The sequence below is a fragment of the Caloenas nicobarica genome, chromosome 2 (genome assembly GCF_036013445.1).
Source record: "Caloenas nicobarica isolate bCalNic1 chromosome 2, bCalNic1.hap1, whole genome shotgun sequence".
In the NCBI taxonomy this organism is placed as follows: Eukaryota; Metazoa; Chordata; class Aves; order Columbiformes; family Columbidae; genus Caloenas; species Caloenas nicobarica.
This window is the reverse complement of record NC_088246.1, coordinates 31,900,732-31,921,064: the sequence shown is the minus strand read 5'-3', so window position 1 is coordinate 31,921,064 and position 20,333 is coordinate 31,900,732. Positions and strand designations below refer to the sequence as shown.

General features: G+C 38.8%; 1 protein-coding gene across 2 annotated transcripts; it reads right to left on the bottom strand.

The window, feature by feature from the left end:
* Positions 1–1,108: 1,108 nt before the first annotated feature.
* LRRC72 (leucine rich repeat containing 72) lies at positions 1,109–20,244 on the bottom strand. Of its 2 annotated transcripts, XM_065629703.1 has the most exons (9): positions 19,984–20,244; positions 17,982–18,055; positions 14,702–14,771; positions 12,566–12,647; positions 10,968–11,081; positions 6,614–6,703; positions 4,314–4,481; positions 2,984–3,011; positions 1,109–1,444 (listed from the first exon to the last, which is right to left on the bottom strand). In XM_065629703.1, exons 1-9 carry the CDS (start codon positions 20,011–20,013, stop codon positions 1,279–1,281), a joined length of 822 nt encoding a protein of 273 aa, XP_065485775.1. In that variant the 5' UTR covers positions 20,014–20,244; the 3' UTR covers positions 1,109–1,278. The 2 variants fall into 2 exon arrangements, with proteins under 2 accessions (XP_065485775.1, XP_065485776.1); XM_065629704.1 differs by lacking the exon at positions 10,968–11,081.
* Between the last annotated feature and the right edge of the window lie 89 nt (positions 20,245–20,333).

The following is a 20,333-nucleotide window of genomic DNA, read 5'->3' as shown; positions in this document are numbered from 1 at the left end:
CCAGCCAACGCTTCTTGATGAGGAAGAAAAGCCCAAGCAATAGGAGCAAATATGAACAATGGCAGTACATGTGAAGCATGGGATTGTTGATGCAGATTCTGCAGTTGTGTTTTTTCCCATTCTAACTTGAAAGGGCCTCAAAGTCACTATGAGCAGAGGCTGCACAGCAAGTCTGAGGAGAGCAATTGCAATCCAAGTTTGGGTCCCAGTGCGCACTGACACTCCAGAGCTACCTCTGCCTTCCTCAGCTTGAGCTGGCAACGGCTCTTCTGTTGGAAGGTCATGGTTGATAGATCCTGCACGAACCTGGGGGAATGACTGCTCTTGCATAATCATGAATTGGAAGAAACAGCTCATGTGACATGCTACTCGGAAGACAAGTCAGAGGCTAAATAAGGGCTTTTGATATGTCAGATAGCATTGACTTTAGGCCTTTGGCAGAATGGCGACAGAAAGACGTGAGGAACTATACTATTTTCTATGTGCACATCTCCCACCAGCTGCCATATGGTAACAGGCTGTAGAAGCCAACAACGTAGGGTGTGGAGCCACAGCACTGCATGACCCATATGGTTCTAGAAGAGAGTGTGTTAAAACCAGTCAGCAGCCTTGGGCTGGTGCACAGTGTATGGCAAGTCCTGGCTCTCCAAAAGGACCAGTAAGCAGCAGCCTGTGTCATGGGAGAACAGCAGCAGCCACAGCTGAGAGCTAGCTGTCAGCAGGCAGAAAAACTCACGCTTCCACTGTAGTGAGACCAAATGGGTATCCACATAAAACTGAGAGTTCTCAGTGCATTCATGCAGCACACAAATCAGCACATTGAAACTTGAATCCCTCTCAGAAATGAGAAAAGCTTAATGGTTGCTTTCTCATATCTTTGTTTTGAGGAATGAAGACAAATTACTGCTAGTTAACACACTCAGTCTCATTCTCCAGTAGAAACTATATGGAATGAAATTATTTATCCTTAGTTTCTTAAAAATTAGCTTGCTGTTTACCTTTAATAATTTGTGATAACAGAAGTATGGTAATAATTGCATTCCAATCAACTTTTATTGTGATATTGCCCCTATTTATCATTTGTTTTCTTAATTTATTCACTCTCCATATGACATATCTGACGATAAAAGGAATGTTACACTACTACTTCTTTTTTGCTGGAAGTTCATTTAATTAGATGCATGTTTTCGTGTACTGGTTTTATAGAGATATTAACTTCCAAGAGGCTTGCCTTCACACTAGAGAGAAGAATATTTTTTTTCTTACGGAAGAAAGTGCTCATCTGAATTGGATTGTCAGCTTCTCAAGAGGTTCTTCCACTTTGTTTTCAAGCCGTCTTTCTTGACAGGTGGCTACTTTGTTCCAGTCAACACAGGAAAATTCCATCACAGATCTTGTCATTGCCCGTACTAAAACAGCATCTTCGGGGTTCTCAAATGGTACTCTGCAAAAAGAACAAACCAATCCGCATTATCAGATGTTTCCAAACCACTTTGGAGGTAATTCACTAGACCCACTCTGTGTAGAAAGTGGTTAGAAGTCATAATGACACTAAGAGAGAGGATTTGAAAACCTTAAATAATTGGAAGACTTCTTTCTGTTAACCAATTTAAGAAAGCGAAACAAAATGAGAAAAGGTCAGAATCACAGGATTCTAACAAAAAAAAAGGCTATAAATTATTTAAAATACATTTATAGTAGACTTCAAAATGTTACTTTGTTTTCACTGCTTTTTTTCCCCACAAAAATTATAATTGTTGTATACTTTTAATACTCTGATGCAATGGAAATCATAAAGCTAATTTTATGATTTCATAGTGGCATGATACCCATCAATACAAATGCACATTTATTTCAATATATTTCAATATTTTATTTTAACAAGCCACCATGCAAATAGCCCTTCTCCAAGCTCTGAATCCAGACCACTATGAACTTGAGTTGTTCATGTGTCCTGCCCCAGCGGCAGTCTGGGAGAAAAAAGTGGCAGATGCACAACATCCAAATAATTGACAAGGACTTCATGTTAAACCAAAACCTTTTCGCTCTGATACAATATTAAAATCTGATCTTATAAGAACTTATAAAGATGTATTTGTAGCAACACACACCTAATGTAAACCTAATGTTTCCACTGAGTATAACCCACTGTGTCATGACAAGGTACCTTGCAAAGCCTCAGCATCTACATAAGCCGGAGGAACCTTATCAATAAGAATAGCAGACTTCACTGAAAGCAGCTAAAAATTCATTTTTAAGCATAAATTAGCTTGATTGTAAAGAGCTGTACTCAAAGTGAGTAGCTGTATAAAATCAGACTGTTAAAGGATATCATCATATATAGGCTTTTATTATTTCCTTTAATAAATTTTTCAAATATTTTCACATGAAAAGCTAGAAACTAAAATGAAGCCTGATATCTAAAGTTTGTAAATTTACCCTTATAAAGACAGCATCTAAAAATGTCATCACTTTAAAATGCAACCTTTATACTGTCTCAGTCCAGACACAGAGATAACAGAGAGAAGTTTTACATCTATTTCTATGATTTTGAAACCAAACAGAATAAAAGTAACAACAAGTGCAGACTAAAAAAGTTTCATTCTACAAGTCATAATATTTTCCAGACTATGTATTTCTGAAGAGCCAGTCAGAAGAAAGTTTTCTGGGGCATAATAAGGAACAGCTATTCTGATGCCCTAATACTTAAAGCATGTTTTTTCTAGGAATCAGTATTTGATCTTATAAATAAATAGCATTTTTATATACCCATTTCCAAATGTGGAATCCCTTTCAATACTAAATTTCAGACAGCAGCGGATAGGTTGTCTCATCAGAATCATACAGAGTTGCAACTATTTTAAATAGAAAGACCAGAAATTTTTTCAAAAGCTCATTTTTACTGGACATTTTAGGCACAAAAAGAGGACATTAAGTAAATACTTCAGAGATGCAAAAGAAAAAAAAATTTTAAATTACTTACTTTTTGCTGTGATTTCCAGATTTCCAACCTATAACAAAAAGTTCAGATTAAGATATTAATGGCTGTACAGCCTTTTGATGAGCTGATCCTGATCCTAAATTACTTGTTCGAATGAACTGAAAACTAGCAGATGATTTGAAATGTTCAAGATCATCTTTTATTAAATCACTGGGGAAACGAGTATTTGTTGTTTTTGGGGGGGCTTTTGGTGGTTTTTGGTTTGGTTTGGTTTGGTTTTTTTCTTTAAGTTTATGCAGTTCTTGTGTTTTATTTCCTGCAGGCATACATTTCCATGCATTTTTTTCTTTAACAGAAAAATGATGCCACTGTCTATATATGTGAATGACTGCGCGGTAGATATAAAGACAATTATATGCCTACTTTGATAGTCATCAGCAAACCAAATGTTATTAAATATGATTAAACTATCCTTTTTTCCCCAAACTTTTCAAAATTATTGTTAAATAATTTGTTAAATAAATTTGTTAAATAAATTGTTAAATAAAACTTTCAGGTTTACTGTTGTGATATATACATAAAAAACCAAATTCAGGTACTTTATTGCTGTTCTAAACATCATCTACACTACTGTTTAAAATGCTACCATTACAGTAATCTATGCACAGTATTGCTTTTCTTATGTTTAAAACATAAAAAAAGCAGACAAGATTGTGTGGGATTTCAAGGTTTGTTCTGGATTGTGCTACAAGGCACAAGGTTCCAGGTGGTATTTGCTGTCTTTCTTGTGCCAGGATCATGCTGTCTTCCAGATCTGAGTCTAAGAACTCTTTAAAAATTACTTTATATGCTATTATAAGGCATCATTAAAATATTCTCAGCTGGGAAAGCATAAAAAAGAAACTGCTTCCAAAACTAGGCAAGATATGTGAAATTTAAAACATTTTTTAGAAGAAAATACTTTCTTCGATGAATTATTTTATAAAAGCACTAGAGGGCATCAAAACTCTATCATGCTGATCACTGTGTGAGACTCAGCCTGGAAGTGTATTGAGAGGCTTTTAATTAAAGTAAAACTAAACACTCACAAGACACATATTGAAAAAAAATGAATTTCTTTTTGTCCAACTATCTTTACAGACAATTCTGTAACTACAGTGAGTGACTGGAACTTACTTGCCACCCCTTAGTAGAAGGACTCATTGCCTGTTGCTGCCACTACTCCTTACTTTATGAAGCAACTTTGTTGAGTTCCCGATGCATTTGTACTTTATCACTAGAACCAATAACTTTTTATCAGATGGATGAAAATAACTTTTCCTAATTCAAATAATGTAAAAATGTATGCTTTTCCTTACATTATTATAAATACCTGAGGGCACTGTCAGTCTCCTGTCTGGTTGAGCCCTGGCTCTGCTGGATCCCAACGGAGGCCCCAGGACTGTACTCACTCTCTTTCCAAAAGCTATTGGCTGCACCACACAAGACCTTTCGCGGTTATAAAGATGAAGCGCTGACTCCCTTTCTCTTTGTGTAACTGCTGTTAAAAGGAATATAAAAACATGGTTTTTTTCTACCAACTTAAAGGTCGGCTATTATCTATCCACATGCAGAAGGTGATTCACTTTGGTTTTTTTGGTGCAGTTTCGTAATGATAGCAGTGTAAATCTGCGTAATTTCACAACTATTCAAAATGGGAACATGGAGTGATACTTTCTAAGGCTTTAGGGTGAAGCCCTGTCCAATAAAATAGTTTTCTTCTTTTGAGTGCTGTAGGATCAGAAGTTTCAAACCAAGAAATCAGAAAGCAAGACTTGTCATGCCCCTTAAATGGGATCTACTGCACAAGTCAGTAAAGATTGGGAAGTTGCTTTACGAATAGCAAAAAACACGTCCCGGTTCCAGGCCAGTTCAACTCCCATTGCTCAATTACAGTGAAAACTGTAGGAGTGCAATTGAAAGAAAAGCTTCAAATTTTCCTGTTTTGCACTTCAAATCAAAAATAACTTCAAATTTTAAAGGAAGAATTTGAGAATATTAAGTCTCAAGGGGAAAAATAAGGAAAAATTACGCCACTGTCTACATATGTTAATGACTGCATGGTAAAGACAATTGTACACCTACTTTGATAATTATCAGCAAAACAAATAAACTATTAAACATGATTAACCTATCAAATAGGAGATTTTAACTTCAATGACATGAACTGCATACTAGTGTAGTACTTCAGCAGTGGAACAGAAGTGAGCTAAAGGTTTAGAACACGTAACTAACTCTGGCAGAAGCATTTTGAATTCAAGGAAGTTTTAAAGTCATGGTGTCTAGGGGGCCAATTAGGAAGGAACTGCAGTCGTCATGCCTGGAGGTAACAGGAGTGCGGGCACATGTCTTGTGTAAAGGCGACAGCCAGGACTATGCTGTGGTAATGTCCCACAGATGGTGAAGAAGCTTTGTAATGTTAGAGAAACAGTTCACTAACTAGAGTACAGCTTGATAACAAGTTAATGCCTCAAGTCTTAATCCAGGACTGATTACAGTATAACTGTATTTAGGAGATTTAAGACTAGGAAGTTTTATGGAAGTGTTTCTAGAGCTGTAAATGCAACACGTATTTTCCAGCACATTAAGCCTGAGTCACAGCTCCCTAGTCAAAAACTATCATTAGTAAAATAGCCTGACAGACGTGCTAAGCACATGTAACACGAGATCAAATATCCAGGAGACTGGAGGTACCAGTGCAAAATGAATGTGTAAGCCAAGGGCCGTGCGGTCAGATCCAGCAGCTTCTCACCAACCCCTGACATGTGCGGTGGCCCATCCACCAGCTTTCCTGCATGATGGAGCCACAGGGTTTGCCCACCCCTGCAGCTGTCCTGCGGCCGCCTCGCTCAGGTCCTGCATCCTCATTCTCCTCGAGAGTGAGTTTTCAATATTCCATTATTTCTCCTTGCTACTTTCTTATGAGGTAAAGGTGGGGTAGGAATCAACACCTTCCTCAGTGCTCTCCAGTAATTTTCAGTCTTCCTGCCAATCACATAGCTCTCCAAACACCAGAGACAAAAATCATTAAGTTGATTTTCTGGGTCCACTGTGGCATATTTATGGATTGACTGGTTTATCATCTGGCTATTCTTAAGACTTTTTTTTTCCCTGCAGAATTTATAGTAGATAAGCTGTGAAAGATCTCTTGATGATTTACAAAGATTTATATTTGAAAGTTTTGTCAGCATGTACCTCATCAAGAAATGTGCACACACCTATTTAAACTGTACAGAAACGTAGACAGCTGAGGATATTATCCATATCTAAATAAAGATGCTCACCTGTGTGAATATACCAGTTTGAATGCACAAATGTAGGTACATGTTTCTAAGGACAGGCTTTTAGCTGTCTTACCCATAAGTATATAGACCAAGATACAAGATAAACATGCACAATTTAAATAGAAAAAGACAGAAATCAAAAGCATTTGACAAAGTAAACTGTTTATGCCATGCAAACTCTATTTGCTTGACAAATCTTGCAAAAAATGCATATCTGTTCATTAGACCTTTTGCTATATCAACAAATGCATATAAAAGAACAAGCAAGATTAAATCCCCTATTTTTCCAAACTGATTAAAATCAAAAGCAACTGTCAATGCCTTGTGAGAAGAGGAAAGCAATCCTTACCCTTCCTGTCAAGGAGCTGCACTGAAGGGAGGGCATGTATCACATACAGCCGGTAGTCTGGGTCTTGTGCCAGAGGGTTATGGAATAGGTCTGCAAAATGTATACAGAAAAAGAAACAAACAACATCACAAAAAACAAACCTTGAATTATCAAACTCAAGTTGTTCTTATGCTGGGTAAACCAAGCACAGGCTCTTTACACATGCAAAATTACCCAACTAAACACCAACTGCGAGAATTGGCTTCTTGCAGAGTATGCAAAACACCACAGGCAAGAACTGAGTTAAGGTGCCATCGTGTGCTCCAAACCTTTGAAGGTTTTTTCTATTTTTTATGATATACAGACAAAACCACTAAGTGTTTGCTGTTAGTTTTCTTATGTATTGTTAGATGATGCTTATTTTAAATAATAGCAGTCTTTCAGGTGTGACAGCTTAAAGACACAAACTTTGTAGGGAGAGCGAGTTATTAAAACCAGATGAGCTTTAGGACACCTAAGGCGTTATCACAGCTGATATGAAGTTTTTATCCTGTAGACACAATATAAAATGCAAATACCTCATTTTCTGATGTTTTGACAGATGATGAGTTTGAAAACTCAAGAAACATAAAAAGTAAAATGTTTAAAAGGACCTATGTTCCTGAGTACCTGGGTCCTACTAACTTATATTGAGACATGAGGTACTAAGATCCAAAAGCCCATTAGCAACTTGTCTAAAATACTTCCATTCAGGTTCACATGACCTGAATAACCAAACCTTTGCACCACAGAGACAGGTATCAATGCTGTGTTGCTGCTTGGCCAGATGTGGAACATCTGCCTAGCTGACGTGCCACATCAGTGTTTTTCATGAGAGCGATATCTGAGGTTGATTAAAATGGAAACGGGCCCATTCCCAGATCAGTTAACAAACAAATGTTGTTGGGCATTGTTGTGTTTTGGTTTGTTTGTTTTCCTAAATGAAAACATAATAATGCTATTTTTCTCCTTATACAAATGCTGTTCTTCTGAGACAGTAAAAATAATGAGGAGGCTGCTACCTTGAGATCAGAGAAGAGAAAAAGAAATCTTAAATTAATAATTTTGACAACTTCTACCAAGGTCTAAACTGGTCTGTTTTTCTCTTTTTGAGGGGAGGCTGTGGCTAATATTCACTCTAGGGTAAAAAAGCCTGTTATATGTAATTTTAGCAGTTTAGGGAAGGAAAAGATGGTATTACAGAAGCAAGAAAGAGATACTAGATGAAGAAAAAAGTCTGGAAATACTCCACACAGACTAGTAAACTACAAGATGCCATTTCATGTTTTTCGGGATAAGTATGACTGCCAAAGAGGGCTCAGTGCTTGATGCCATTTAGCAATTATTTTGAGGATGCAGTAAGGCTGGAATGGGCATTTAGTATCTCCTACACAGAAAAAGCCTGTTCACGTATTCAGAGGAGAACTTAAAATATTTTAATTCTTAAAAAAAAAATTAAAAATCACTGTACTTCAAAAGTAGCAAGAGACCCACATGGTGGCAGCAAAAGAAAGTTCAATTTTTACCAAACAACGTACTCTATAGCTATTTTTTCTCGAAAGTGTTGATCAGAAAGAATATTACGTATATATTTGGTAAGTCAGTTCTTGAGTCAAGAAAATATGTGATAGCATTCCAGAGAGAAAAACATTTTGGAAAGATCTCTAAAAGCAGGTACATTTGGTAGTGGAATGGAATGAAGATTGAAGAGAGATTTTTCCAAGGTACACACCAGGGTCGATACTAAATACTTTTGATTTTGGATGCTACTTGGAGCATGTCCCCCCTCATCAACACTGATTTGTAGGTTTATTTTAGAGTATATGTTTTTTTTTTTCTACTGCTCATTCTTACAATAAATCCAACCACTGTATGGATCAAGGGGGCCTTATTTCACAAAACATCTGGGACCAATTCTTGGCTCTGCTATCTACTTTCTTGTCAATATCATGCAATTTTACATCTACAAATTAGGGATAATGCTTTCTTCCTCCACAGCTTTGTCTGTTTTCTCTATTTGGAGTGCAGGAAAACAGTGTGCCTAACCCACGTGGGACAGAAAGGAGCTAATGTGGTAGAAACATATTGAAGAACAAAAGCAGTTTTCTGAGGTCTAGTGGCAAGATGTTATCAGCTGTGGATAATAAATCAGTTGAGGCAATTTGCAGAGTACATAACAAAAATCTTGGATTCCAAAAAGAAGATGTGAGCACAAGGTGAGCCCACAAAGGCACCCTCCATATCTCCCAAAAGGCAGCAGTTGTGAGCAACCCGCTCAGTAAATCTTGAGAAGCTGAGTGTCTTCCTTAGACGCCTGCTGAAGAATGGTGGTGTGCTACAAATCCAGTGCAGGGCAGTGGCTAAATATCACAAGAGAGCCTTAAGGAAGAGAAGTGCAATGTTTTGGCAGCTGGATGCTACTTCTGAAGTGAACAATAATAGTGTATTAGACTGCTCCATTTCAATAGTTCTAATGTCCTCAAGAGCTACAAAATAATAAAATGTTATTATGCATCCAGAAGTTCTGTTGAAAGCTAGCAAGTGCATTTTTTTAAATTGGATTGTCCAGCAATAAAAAAGATCTGCGTCACAACACTGAGAACTCTCCCATTCCCAAACCAGTTTTTATTTGACAAAGGTTAATTATGAGCACAGCCCTTTTCAAAGCTACAGGATGCAAATTCTGCACCCATTTCCCATTTCTAAATATTGCAAGTAGGCAAATAAATTATATAGTAATATGATATGATATATAGGATATGACTTTGAAATTTTGTTTTGTTCACTTATTGTTGTCATTTAGTTCAAATATGACAATGCCTTTTATTGAACAAATAGAGTCCTGTTAATTTAAAACTCATTATTATGAAATCTCTTTGAAACAAACACATCAACAATTTTTTCATGACTGCAAAGGTCAAAAAAGAATTCCTATGAAGTTAAGGTTATTAAGTTTCTCCCACTGAATAGCATTTACTTTCACATCTTTGAAGTAAAGAACTTTTTTTTTTAATTAGAGTAGATTAGTAGATCCACATATTGTTTGATAGTTCTCTTAAACACTTGTGTTTCTATGGTGGTGGCTAGTCTAGTATGCACTCAGTTTTCACTATGTCTTTGTGACTGCCATTCATAATAACCCAGCAGCACTTCAACTATCTGCAGTTTGTCTTTATTTCCCACAGATGGTTGCAACACGCACAACAAACTCCCGCTGCCTGTTGAAGTCCCCTATTAATTGGTAGGGCTATAACATTAGACTCAAGTGACTGCACCATTCATACACAGGATGTCTGTCCAGACTTTGTCTAATCACTTCCAACAACTGCATTCTTAAGTGGACTATTTTTTTCAATCTTGCATATAATGAAAAAAAATTACAATAATTTGGCTGCATGTTCTCTTCCTAAACACTTGATTTGTTTTTTAATTTTTGTCCCAGTGTCAAGTTCAATTAAAAGTGTACTTTTTAAGCCGTATTTTCCTTTCCTGCAATCAGACATTCCATTTTTTGATTGCATAAGGAGGTAATGGCTGGATGACATTCACCTCCACAGATTGTGTCACTAAGACGCAAAACTTGTTTCCTGTTTTCTCAAAGTACTGAGCGTTTGGCATGACCTATGGTGATATTCTTTGAGGAACCATGGAAAAAGACACTTTCAGTAGGTTAATAGCATATAATCCTACTTTCCCTGGAGGCTAATTCTTACAATGTAACTTAGTGGCGCCAACACTGTCTTGTATAACTTCACTTGAAATTTCAGAGTCTAAGCTACTTTCATTTCCAGGCAGTATATCAGAAAGCATGCTACTTAACAGATATTGTTATATTTAATATCTAAAGTATATTTATTCTTAGGCTCTAGAAATCCATACAGTCTGCCAAAAAGGTGCAGAAAGTTGTATGAACAGCGGAATTAATGAGGCAGGACTTTAGGTTCTATAACCTACCACTCACACTCTCAACAGCAATAACACCCATTTCTCAGCTCCCTTCACCTCTGTGATAATCTTGCTCTGCTCCCATGTTCCCTTCCAAAAATGCAGCAGTAAACTGCTTTGAGTGCCTCCAAGCTGCTCCTCCAAGAGACAGGCCAGTCAGCAGCCAAAAAGAGTGAACTTCTGAAGGCATTCGGCAGTTTTTTCTTAGCTGAGGTACTCTCTATGGAATTTTCATGAGTTAGAGATCTCTTTCTTCTGTCAAATTTGGTTGAAACTGATATTTAGTTTCAAAAGCTATGGGCAAATGATGTGGAAACAGACAAGAAACATCCTGATAAGAAACACTAAAAAACTACCGCTCACTGTTCTGCAAAATAAAATAAGGTATTACTTAGGGTATGCAAGCTTATCTTTCCTTTCAGTTCCTTCACTGTTTCGACAAGTTTTTGTAACTGGTTGTTGTGAAGAAACAGAATCTGTAACGCACATAAATGTTTCAGAGCACCTGAAATAAAATGAAAAACAATTAATTATTCTCAGCATCCCTGACTACCTCTATTGGATAATTATTTTGTTATGCTGCACACTGAATTTGATATTCTAGTTATCCATCTCTGCCTTTTGGTAACACCTTGCATGAGACTAGTAAAACAAAAAGAAATTATCAGAGATTGCAATATGCCTTTTGTCTTTCTAGTCACGTCCTTTGAACATATGCCTAACATTTTTCATTCCAGTTCCTTCCATTTGTCCCCATCGCCCTTGCTTCAACAAATCAACATCAACTATATCCTCTCTTCTTCCTCCCTTCCTTCTTCCTATATCCCAGTAAATTTTGATAAATTCATCTTCACTTCCTTTTACCCTTGCCTAATATTACCTTTGTCTCACAAACAATAGTGTATCCCTAATACCACCTTTGCCTCACAAGCAATAAATAGTGATTTCCTTAGAAAATAGTTCCAGTTCAAATAATTATTAATATATTAAAAAGTTATTACAAAATATTGTTGCGGCTGACCCAGATTACGTGTTCACATCCTCACACCACACCAGGCATAGATATCTCATTTTCCAAATTCTGTGCAGTATTTCTCATCTACATTTCTCTACTAATGATACTTGGCCCTTCTGGTTGCCCAGATCTTGTTATCTTTGGTATTATCACTTGTGCCCATGTGTTTGTTTCTTTCAAACATTCTTTTTTCTCAAAATCTGACAGGAACTAATCAACACCATTTCTCATCCCAACATTTTACAGGGACAGAGAAAAGTAAAATATTAACATTTAAAATGTTTAGAATATATACAAATTTATTATGCTTTGGCTTCTTCATTCACGAATTCACTAGTCTGGTGCAGCCACTTTAATACAAAAGAGCAAGCAAAACTGAAATGGAAGTGTAAGACAAATGTAATTTTACAACAAAAGTTTTGAGTAACTTTGCAAAATACTTCTGATTATAAAAATAACTATATCTTGAAGAAACTGCAGAACCTTAGTGACTACCTTACAAGTGGGACAACTTATTAATCTATTAGCCTTTTATTTTCATGTTAGGTCTGTCAGCACTGCTATCAGTTTTTCATCATATGAACATAAATGGCTATCAAAAGGTACTTCTATCAGCTTACGGAGTACCTGGTCAGCAAGAGAACTACAAATCATTATGTAAAAAGGGCTCTGTATGTTCATTTTCAATACAAAATATAGTCATGTAAGATCAAAAATATTTTACAATTGCTTGACATTAAAGTGAATGACATTTCATCCCTTAGACCAGGATAAACATATCACTTTATTGCCACTCAAGCATGCCGGAACAATTAAATATCTAAGAAAATAATTAACATGTATTGTTACACATACATAGGAGCTTTCGACCATTAAATTACTTGCTGTCATCCACTTTTATAAATTTGAACGCCAATACACAGAAAAGACAGTACAGGCCTCTGCTCAACAGTCTAAAAAAGGAAAGCTGGTACCTGATATATCTGTCAGTTCATTATGGTTGAGATAGAGTTCAGTCAAGCAGTAGTTTTTGATCAAGAAAGTTAAATCTTGGATCTGAAATTAGAGTTAGGAAAACTGTTATATGCCAGTATAAATTTAACCTTGGAGAATATAAACACGGTCTCTTGAAAACTGTTCAACTATAGGTAGTTTCTTACATTTCTGTTTAAGACTCTTGGTTTAAGGATTCTCTTGACAGCTAAACATTCTACATATTCAAAAATCCTGTTCTTCACAATGATTATTTTATCTTGTGTACTGTAAAGCCTCCCCACACCTACTGTGTATAGTGGTGTTTCTCTATCTGTGACATGTTTGGAGTTTTTTAGGATATTCTGAAATTTATTTTTTGTGATAGAATTATTATGATGCATTTTTAAGGAACGAAAAAAAGATCTCAGCTCTTCTGAGTTCAGAAAAATATGCTCCCCCTATTAGAGCATTTAGCTAAGATATCTCCTAAGAAAAGCCACTGAGCGGCTTGTTCACACAAGTTATATAGAAAATGACATTTCCACACAAGTTATATAGACCAACAGAAGAATACTCTTTGTTACTGCTTAGGTAGGAAGGTAAGATCTGTGCAAAAATCAGATTTATTTATCTTTTATGGTCAGCAAGATTAGTTCTGCTTAGTCATTATGCCATTTCCTCTTATTTTTTAGTGTCCTTTAGAAATAATAGGGAAAGCCTTATTATACCTGTGATTTTAGTTCAACCTTTTAATGTATCCATATTTTTGCCTTTTTTTTTTTTAAATAGTTGGACAACCACAGGACTTTCAAAGAAGTCAACATAAGATGCTCTATAATTGATGTTAGCCTGGGGCAGCAGATATACACACACTCCTAAGTGACATGGAATGTAAATTTATTTTTTTCTGTTGCTCACAGAGCTACTTATTTACAAGCAATTCCGGTGTTTTAAGAACTTGAGCCCACTGTGAAAGTCGTGTAAATTAGTGTACAGTAAGATAATTAAAAGCAGGTTATAAATTCGTGGTTATTTTAACTTTTCTTGCATTTTAACTACCAGTGGCTCATGGTGAAGGTTTCGATTCAGTTCAACCATTTAATAACTGTTGGCTCTGTATTTGGAGATTTGCAAATCAGCTAATTCTACTGTCAAGAAGATAATTTTATGTAAGGTATAATGTGCTTAGACTTGGCTAGAAGCTGTAGTGTTTGGAGATTTTGACAGAGCACTGTCTTAAAAGTCCTACAGCATAGAATAACTACAATAATCTGGTTTTGCACAAATACAGAAAGTAAGGCACATGGTTTGTGTGACTGATTTAGGACCACACAGTGCATTGGAAGCAAGAGAAATTAACATGGCCCAATGTCATAGTCTAATCACTCGCCTGTAAATCTCTCTGAAGTCGAACACGTTTAGGTGACACAACAGTCTGCATTGACAGAAGACACGCCAACAACCCCAGCATGGCAGTGACTCTTCTTGTGCACAGGGAGAAGCACATTTGAAGGAGTTACATGTCACTCTTGTGTGCATGAGGGCAAAAAAGAGCCTCACCTCATCCACCAGCCTGCCGGGAAATAAATCTATGCACGTCTGCAAGGGCATAAAAAAAGAGCTACGCATTTTCTGGGGTCCACTCCTTTCCTGGAAAACCAGGAAGCCCAGAAGTTGTTATAAGAACACCCCACAGCCGTATCACCCCTCAGTCTGCTCCAAGAGCTGCCCACTCCTGGGCAGGGTATTCTTGCTACGAGTTACACTGGAAACTGCTGTCCCAGACCCCAGGTATTGGTATGCGATCAGGCAATTTTGCCAGTTACTTAGTTTTAAATATACTCAATCTTTCTTTAATGGCTAAGGTGTTAGCACAACACCTCAGCTTCTTAAATACACAAAATTTACAAATATGATGTGAATCCAAAGGAAAATATATCAGCTTATCCTCTGTAATGTAAAACAAAATACTGTTTCTTCGAAACTGTCATATTTAAATCAGTTGAATTTGCCTGGAAATTTAAAATAATTTATTAGCTTGACAATTATATAATATTTTCTGTTAGAAAAATCATTAAATAATAGTCAGGGAGTACAGATTAATTGTTCTACTCTTTAAAGGAATACCTTATTACCTTATTGTTGTTAATCCACAAATACCTTAACCTATGAAAGCGTGAAAGACTTGGGATACTTCTTAGTCCTCTGGTGGAAGAAAAACAACAAATTTCTTAACATTAATGGTGCTTAATCACTTTATACACAGTTGAACTTTTTATAAATAATATTACCCAAACACTAAAAAGCCACACTTCTGTAGAAATCATAGCAGAGAAAGACACAAAGAAGAAGATGGCAAAGACAGTGTAAGCATTCTACGCACCTGAAAGCATAACAAAGCAGCAGGTGGTAAAGAAATGGGAACAAACAAAGTGATACATTATTTTTGTTTCCATAACAGCATTTATTTTCCCATGGAGTATGAGTCCCGTGTATTTTTCAGTTTGTAGAAACTGCTCAGAACGCAGGAGAGGTTTGGTATCCCGGGGATATAAATCTAAAAGGAAAACTGCACAGCAATGTACATTTCTTGTTATTTTCATAGCAGTGCATATTGTGAAATCTCTTGCTCTATTTTCACCCCTCTTCTCTCCTGTCCTGACATAAACTTGGTTATGTACTCATATTCATTAACAGTCTTGTTTTAAGTCAAACTGCACATCCACTGAGGCCGGAACTACCTCCTGTGTGCTGGTAAGGGTTTTTGTTTAATTGCGTATCTAGCACTTGGAGCTTGCTGGTGCACTATAAATAAAAAATTACCTACTACCCAGAGAATATTAGTGAGCTGCCAAGTAATTTTCACTAATTGGTCCTCCTTATTTTTCATTGCTTTAAAGAAATGTTCTTGATTTCCTCTAGAATAATTATAGATGACCTTTACATGATGAATTTTAATTGACTTAATAAAACTTTCCTTGTGGATTTTAACATGTTGCAAGACTAGGGCCAGTGTTTCAGAAAGAATTAACATGATTGATAAAAATTAACCTCACATCATGAGCCTAAAATGATCTGCTTGTTTTCCAACTGTGAAGCCTAGTCTCTAGATTCCCATGTTTTTGAACTGTTTATTTGGCTTCCTCAAATAATCCATAAAAATGAACCCTGCAAATACATACATATGTGTTTATTGCCACAAGTAACCAGAATATACATTACTGCAAGTAGTAAAGCCAAGCAGATGAGGGCTGAGAGGACATAAAAGAGCTACCATCTAATTCTTCTGTATAGTTCTACCTGTACACCCCTGAACTATTTTTCAGGCAGCAAAATTTCCTCATATTCTTTGTCACTGCCATTCTACACCTAGTTTACAGGTTTACATTTTAATTGGCTTTACTCCCTCTCTAGTAACAGCCTCATCTTGACTATCTCCAAGATTTCCAAGCCTTGATCTGTTGTGGTGTGTGCTGTTTTTGTTTGTGTGTTGGTTTGTTTTTCCCTGGTATTAAGGCATTTAATTTGCCTCAGGTAGAGCTTAATTCCTCTAACATTTTAAAAGAGCCTGTCCCTTTCTGCATGCCTTCCAGACTTTGTGTGTCTCTTACAAATTGATCTTTTCTGGCCTGCAGTGCTCTTTTCCTACCTACTGCTAAGTTAATCAGTTTTCCTAGGATGACAACTCTCAGTGTCCAGAACTATATATTTTCATGTCCATTTAATAGTAGTAGTTTAAAAATAGAATCTCATTCCCTCTAATTTGATTGACTTATTATTTTTTCATTTTCTTATTTTAGCCGGCAGAAAATTATGTCAAACCAACAGTTAAGGAGGCATGATCTGATAGTGAGATTGGCTGAGGTTCAAGGCTTATATACACTGGTATAGAATAAAAGGAATTCACTTCTCTGCAATCATCAAAGAAGCCAGCTTGCGTCATTCTTCTCAAATGGTTTCATGGGAAGACAGATCACTTCTCTATCTGCCATCTGAACATCTCTTTTTATTCCATACCAAAAAAAAAAGTCAAAGCCAGTGAGTACACTTAAGTATTTAAAATCAGAACATACGCATATTAAGACTGCATACACAGTCTTAATTCTTTTACACATATGCATTACAATAATTTTCTTGTATTGTTTAGAAAATATATATATGCATCTTGTAGCTTTCTCATTATTTAAACTTCACCCTTAGATTGTATGTGTTTTCTTCTTTCTAAAATGCATATTTTAATAATTTTGACAGTAACTCTGTTTTACATTTTCTTTTCACAAAGCATCAAATACTTTGAGTGTAAATCAGGAGATATGGATGGAAATTAAAGATACCAGTGGGCGCACTTAGACTTTCAAGATGACTTGATTTCTGTAATATTAAACACAGGCTAGACAATCACTGAAATCCTTTAACACCTCTTTTTTTTGCTCTCATAAGACCTAGAGACCTTGAAAACCTTGTCCCCGAATTATCAGACTACATTAGTTCTTTATATATGATATCAACCGTACAAACACGAGATGCAGTTGTGAGGCTGCAGACAGGTATGCAACACTTGGAATTATGCCCTGGCCAGAAATTCAAAGTATGCTTTTCAAAAACTTTGAAGTATGCCCTGTCATGTCTCCATCTTTCTATGGTAGCCTCTCAGCATGTTCGTTCTCCAGCTTACACCCCTATCAACCTAGATCACCCACAGGCTCATGAAAGCTTTGCCTTCCTTCACTTACCATTGTTTCTTCTCCTCATCTGCCCTACATCTTAGGCTGTTTCATAAAGCTCTAAGAGGAGATCAGGTCTCTGATCAGTACTACCAGCCCCAAACGAGTGTTCCTGTGCTCACTTCATGTTGCCCTGCCCTCCCTTCAATTCTTAATAGTAGAGATGCAGGTAATTTCAAAGGTGCTACCAATGAGTTTTACTGTTGCAATAACAGATTTCTTCAGGGAGGTCAGAAATTTGGTAGTTCTTAAGACTGGGCAGGTACTGTGTTTTTTCATTTGCGTTCTTGAGACTCTTTTCCATCCAGCCTTAGGAGCCAGTTACAACAGGCAGAGATCAGCCCATTAAGCCTCACTCCTCTGCTCCCTGTGGTAGAAGCTCATGCACAACTCTCTGAACTTACAGACCCTCGAGCAATCCTGGGTTGCTGGAGAAAGTTTGTGTGTCTAGGGCTGAGGCAGTTAACTATTAATACTTCACTGTGAGTGTAGCTCTGCTCTGTATGTCAGTGTATCTTCACCATTTCTTCCTATACAACATATATGGACTAGGCATACATATGATTTACTGATGTTTCACATATAAATGATGTCCAGAGAGCATCTGATACAGAAAGCACTATGACGGGCTAGCATTAACTGTGTGCTCTACTTTTAGTAAAAGCCAAACAGAAAAACATATTTTACTTACTGTCCAGCCAGATACAATATTGAGACATCCACGTTCCTCTTAATGCCACAGATCTTCAGCTGTTTTTCTACTGCCTGACAGCATACAGTACATTTGTCAGTATAACATACTGCATAATCATAGATTCATTACAACATATGCATATTGTGTCTAAATTAATATGCCCACCAAAATTAATACATGCATCACAGCATCTTGCAAATGATAATGTAGTCTAAGAGAGATAAAGAGATATTAAATTAGCAGTCTTTATTTTAAACTGATAAAAATACCCCAACAATTATGTTACACTTGCATTAATTTTCTTTTCCTGTGGAGAACCATAGTTCATAGAAATGAAGTAAAAAAGTAATGCCTGTTGACTGGAGAATGAGCTGCTCACTCAGGTCAGCCAACTCAGTACAGGTGATCAACAAGAGAACTGCTAACCTCACAATACAGTTGCAACTTTATTTTATGCAACTTTATGCACGCAACGTTTTAAAATTATGCATCCAGAAAACTCTGCTTGTACATTCAATGTTGAAAAATGTAGACAGAATGTTGATTTTCAGAGTATATTACTGATGTCCTATAATTTGTAAAAGCAATGAATCCTAGTAACATAAGGATTATGGATCTTGGTTACTAGTGATTCATAAAAAGTAAAATGTCTGCCAGGAAATATAAAAAAAAGGTTTTACTACACAAGTTATCATGTTCAAACATCATTAAGATCACTATTGTTTGAAACACAAAATTGGTACAATTTTGCAAATACAAAATGGCTTGGAAGCACTGGCGGGCACGTGTAGAATGGTCTCTATTGGCTGCACAATAACTCCAGCGTGTTCTGGATGTATTGAATATACATAAAATAACCGTGGGTGCACTTGCAGATGTGCTGGACCTGCGGCACTTTCTGAACAGAAGCAGGAAGGAGCTGGGGGCACTTGCACCAGCCACTTACTCCACAAGCTGATGTTGGGACAGGGGCCACTTGCCCAGGAACTTGGTGCGGCCAGCAGCCTGGCGGCAGCTGTCAGGCAGGGAACAAAATCTGTGACAAATAGCCGTTATTTTTCTTTCTACACAGACAAAACCTGCAGACGGAACCAGAGGTGCTGTCTGGAGAACAGCAACTGTGCCACAGCCCTGGCGGGTCGGTGTGTGTCCCCAGGCCTGCAGAAGGTGGCCTCAAGTTGTGCCAGGGGAGGTTTAGATTGGATATTAGGAAAAAATTCTTCACGGAAAGGGTTATTGGGCATTGGAACAGGCTGCCCAGGGAAGTGGTGGAGTCACCATCCCTGGAGGTGTTTAAAAGGTGTTTAGACGAGGTTCTTAGGGACGTGGTTTAGTGCTAGAGTTAGGTTATGGTTGGAGTCAACGAGCCTGAGGGCCTCTTGCAACGGAAATGTTTCTATGATTCTATAAGGTGTGCTGCAGCCAGCCGTGCCCATGGGAACACACCCGCCGCAGGAGCAGGGACCCCAGACGCTGCGCCCGACAGTCACACCTGAGGCGGAGAGCTGCACTTGTCAAACCCCATCATCTGAGATCGCCTCATCCCCGCCGCCCCGGGGGCCTCCTTCCCAGCCAGCCCCGGCTCCCCCCACACCGCCCTGCGGCCCCGGCAGGGCCGCGGCTGCTCCCGGCCAAATCCTTCCCGCGGAGGGCAGGCTGCCTCGGGGGAGCCGAGCCGCCCGCTGCCGCCCCAGGCCGGGCGGGGCGTGCCGAGGCCGGGCGGGGGAGGTAAGCGCCTCCCGCCGCCGCGGGAGGGCCCGAGCAGGCCCCGGCTCGGCTTGCAGCAGCGAGCTCACGCCGCGCCTCCGCGCCCCCGCCACGGCAGAGCGAGGGGGCGAGGCCGGCGCCGCCCGCATGCGGAGCCGGGCCGGGGGCGCTGCGGGGGCGGGCGGGCTGCGAGGGGCCGCGCCAGGGGCGGCCGCAGCGCAGGGCGGGAGGCGGGGGAGCGGCGCGGGCCCTGGCGGGGTGAGGTGCGGGGAGAGGCCGCTGCTGCGCTCACCTGCGCGCCGGCCCTGGCGGCCGCCGCCATTTTAGAGCCCGTTTCTCGGCGGCCGCGGAAGGAGCGCGAGCCGCGGGGGTGACAGGGGCGGCGGTGGCGGGGCCGGCCCGGGCCAGCGCTCCCTCCAACACCGAAACGGAGCCCGAGCCTCCGCTGGGCAGCGCGGCCCTGGGCGTTAATCCGCACAGCGCTTCGTCCTGCGGGAGAGCCGGGCCGGCTGAGGGCGGTGGGACACAGCCGCCTTACCTCCGGGGCCTGCTCGCTCACAATCCCGGAAGATCGCGCTGCCCCGTTTTGCTTTTAAAGCTACATTCCTGTGCGGGTTTGCCGGTTGTTCTAAAGCACAAATC

Bases quoted from the DNA above. Each gene is read 5' to 3' on its own strand.
- LRRC72 (XM_065629703.1), bottom strand. From the start codon at position 20,013: ATGGCGGCGGCCGCCAGGGCCGGCGCGCAG. The intron at 12,648-14,701 runs GTAATAAGGTAT...CTCTAATTTCAG, and splicing joins TGTGGATTAACAACAATAAG to ATCCAAGATTTAACTTTCTT. The intron at 1,445-2,983 runs GTAAGTAATTTA...TTCTTTTTGCAG, and splicing joins TCTGGAAATCACAGCAAAAA to AGTACCATTTGAGAACCCCG.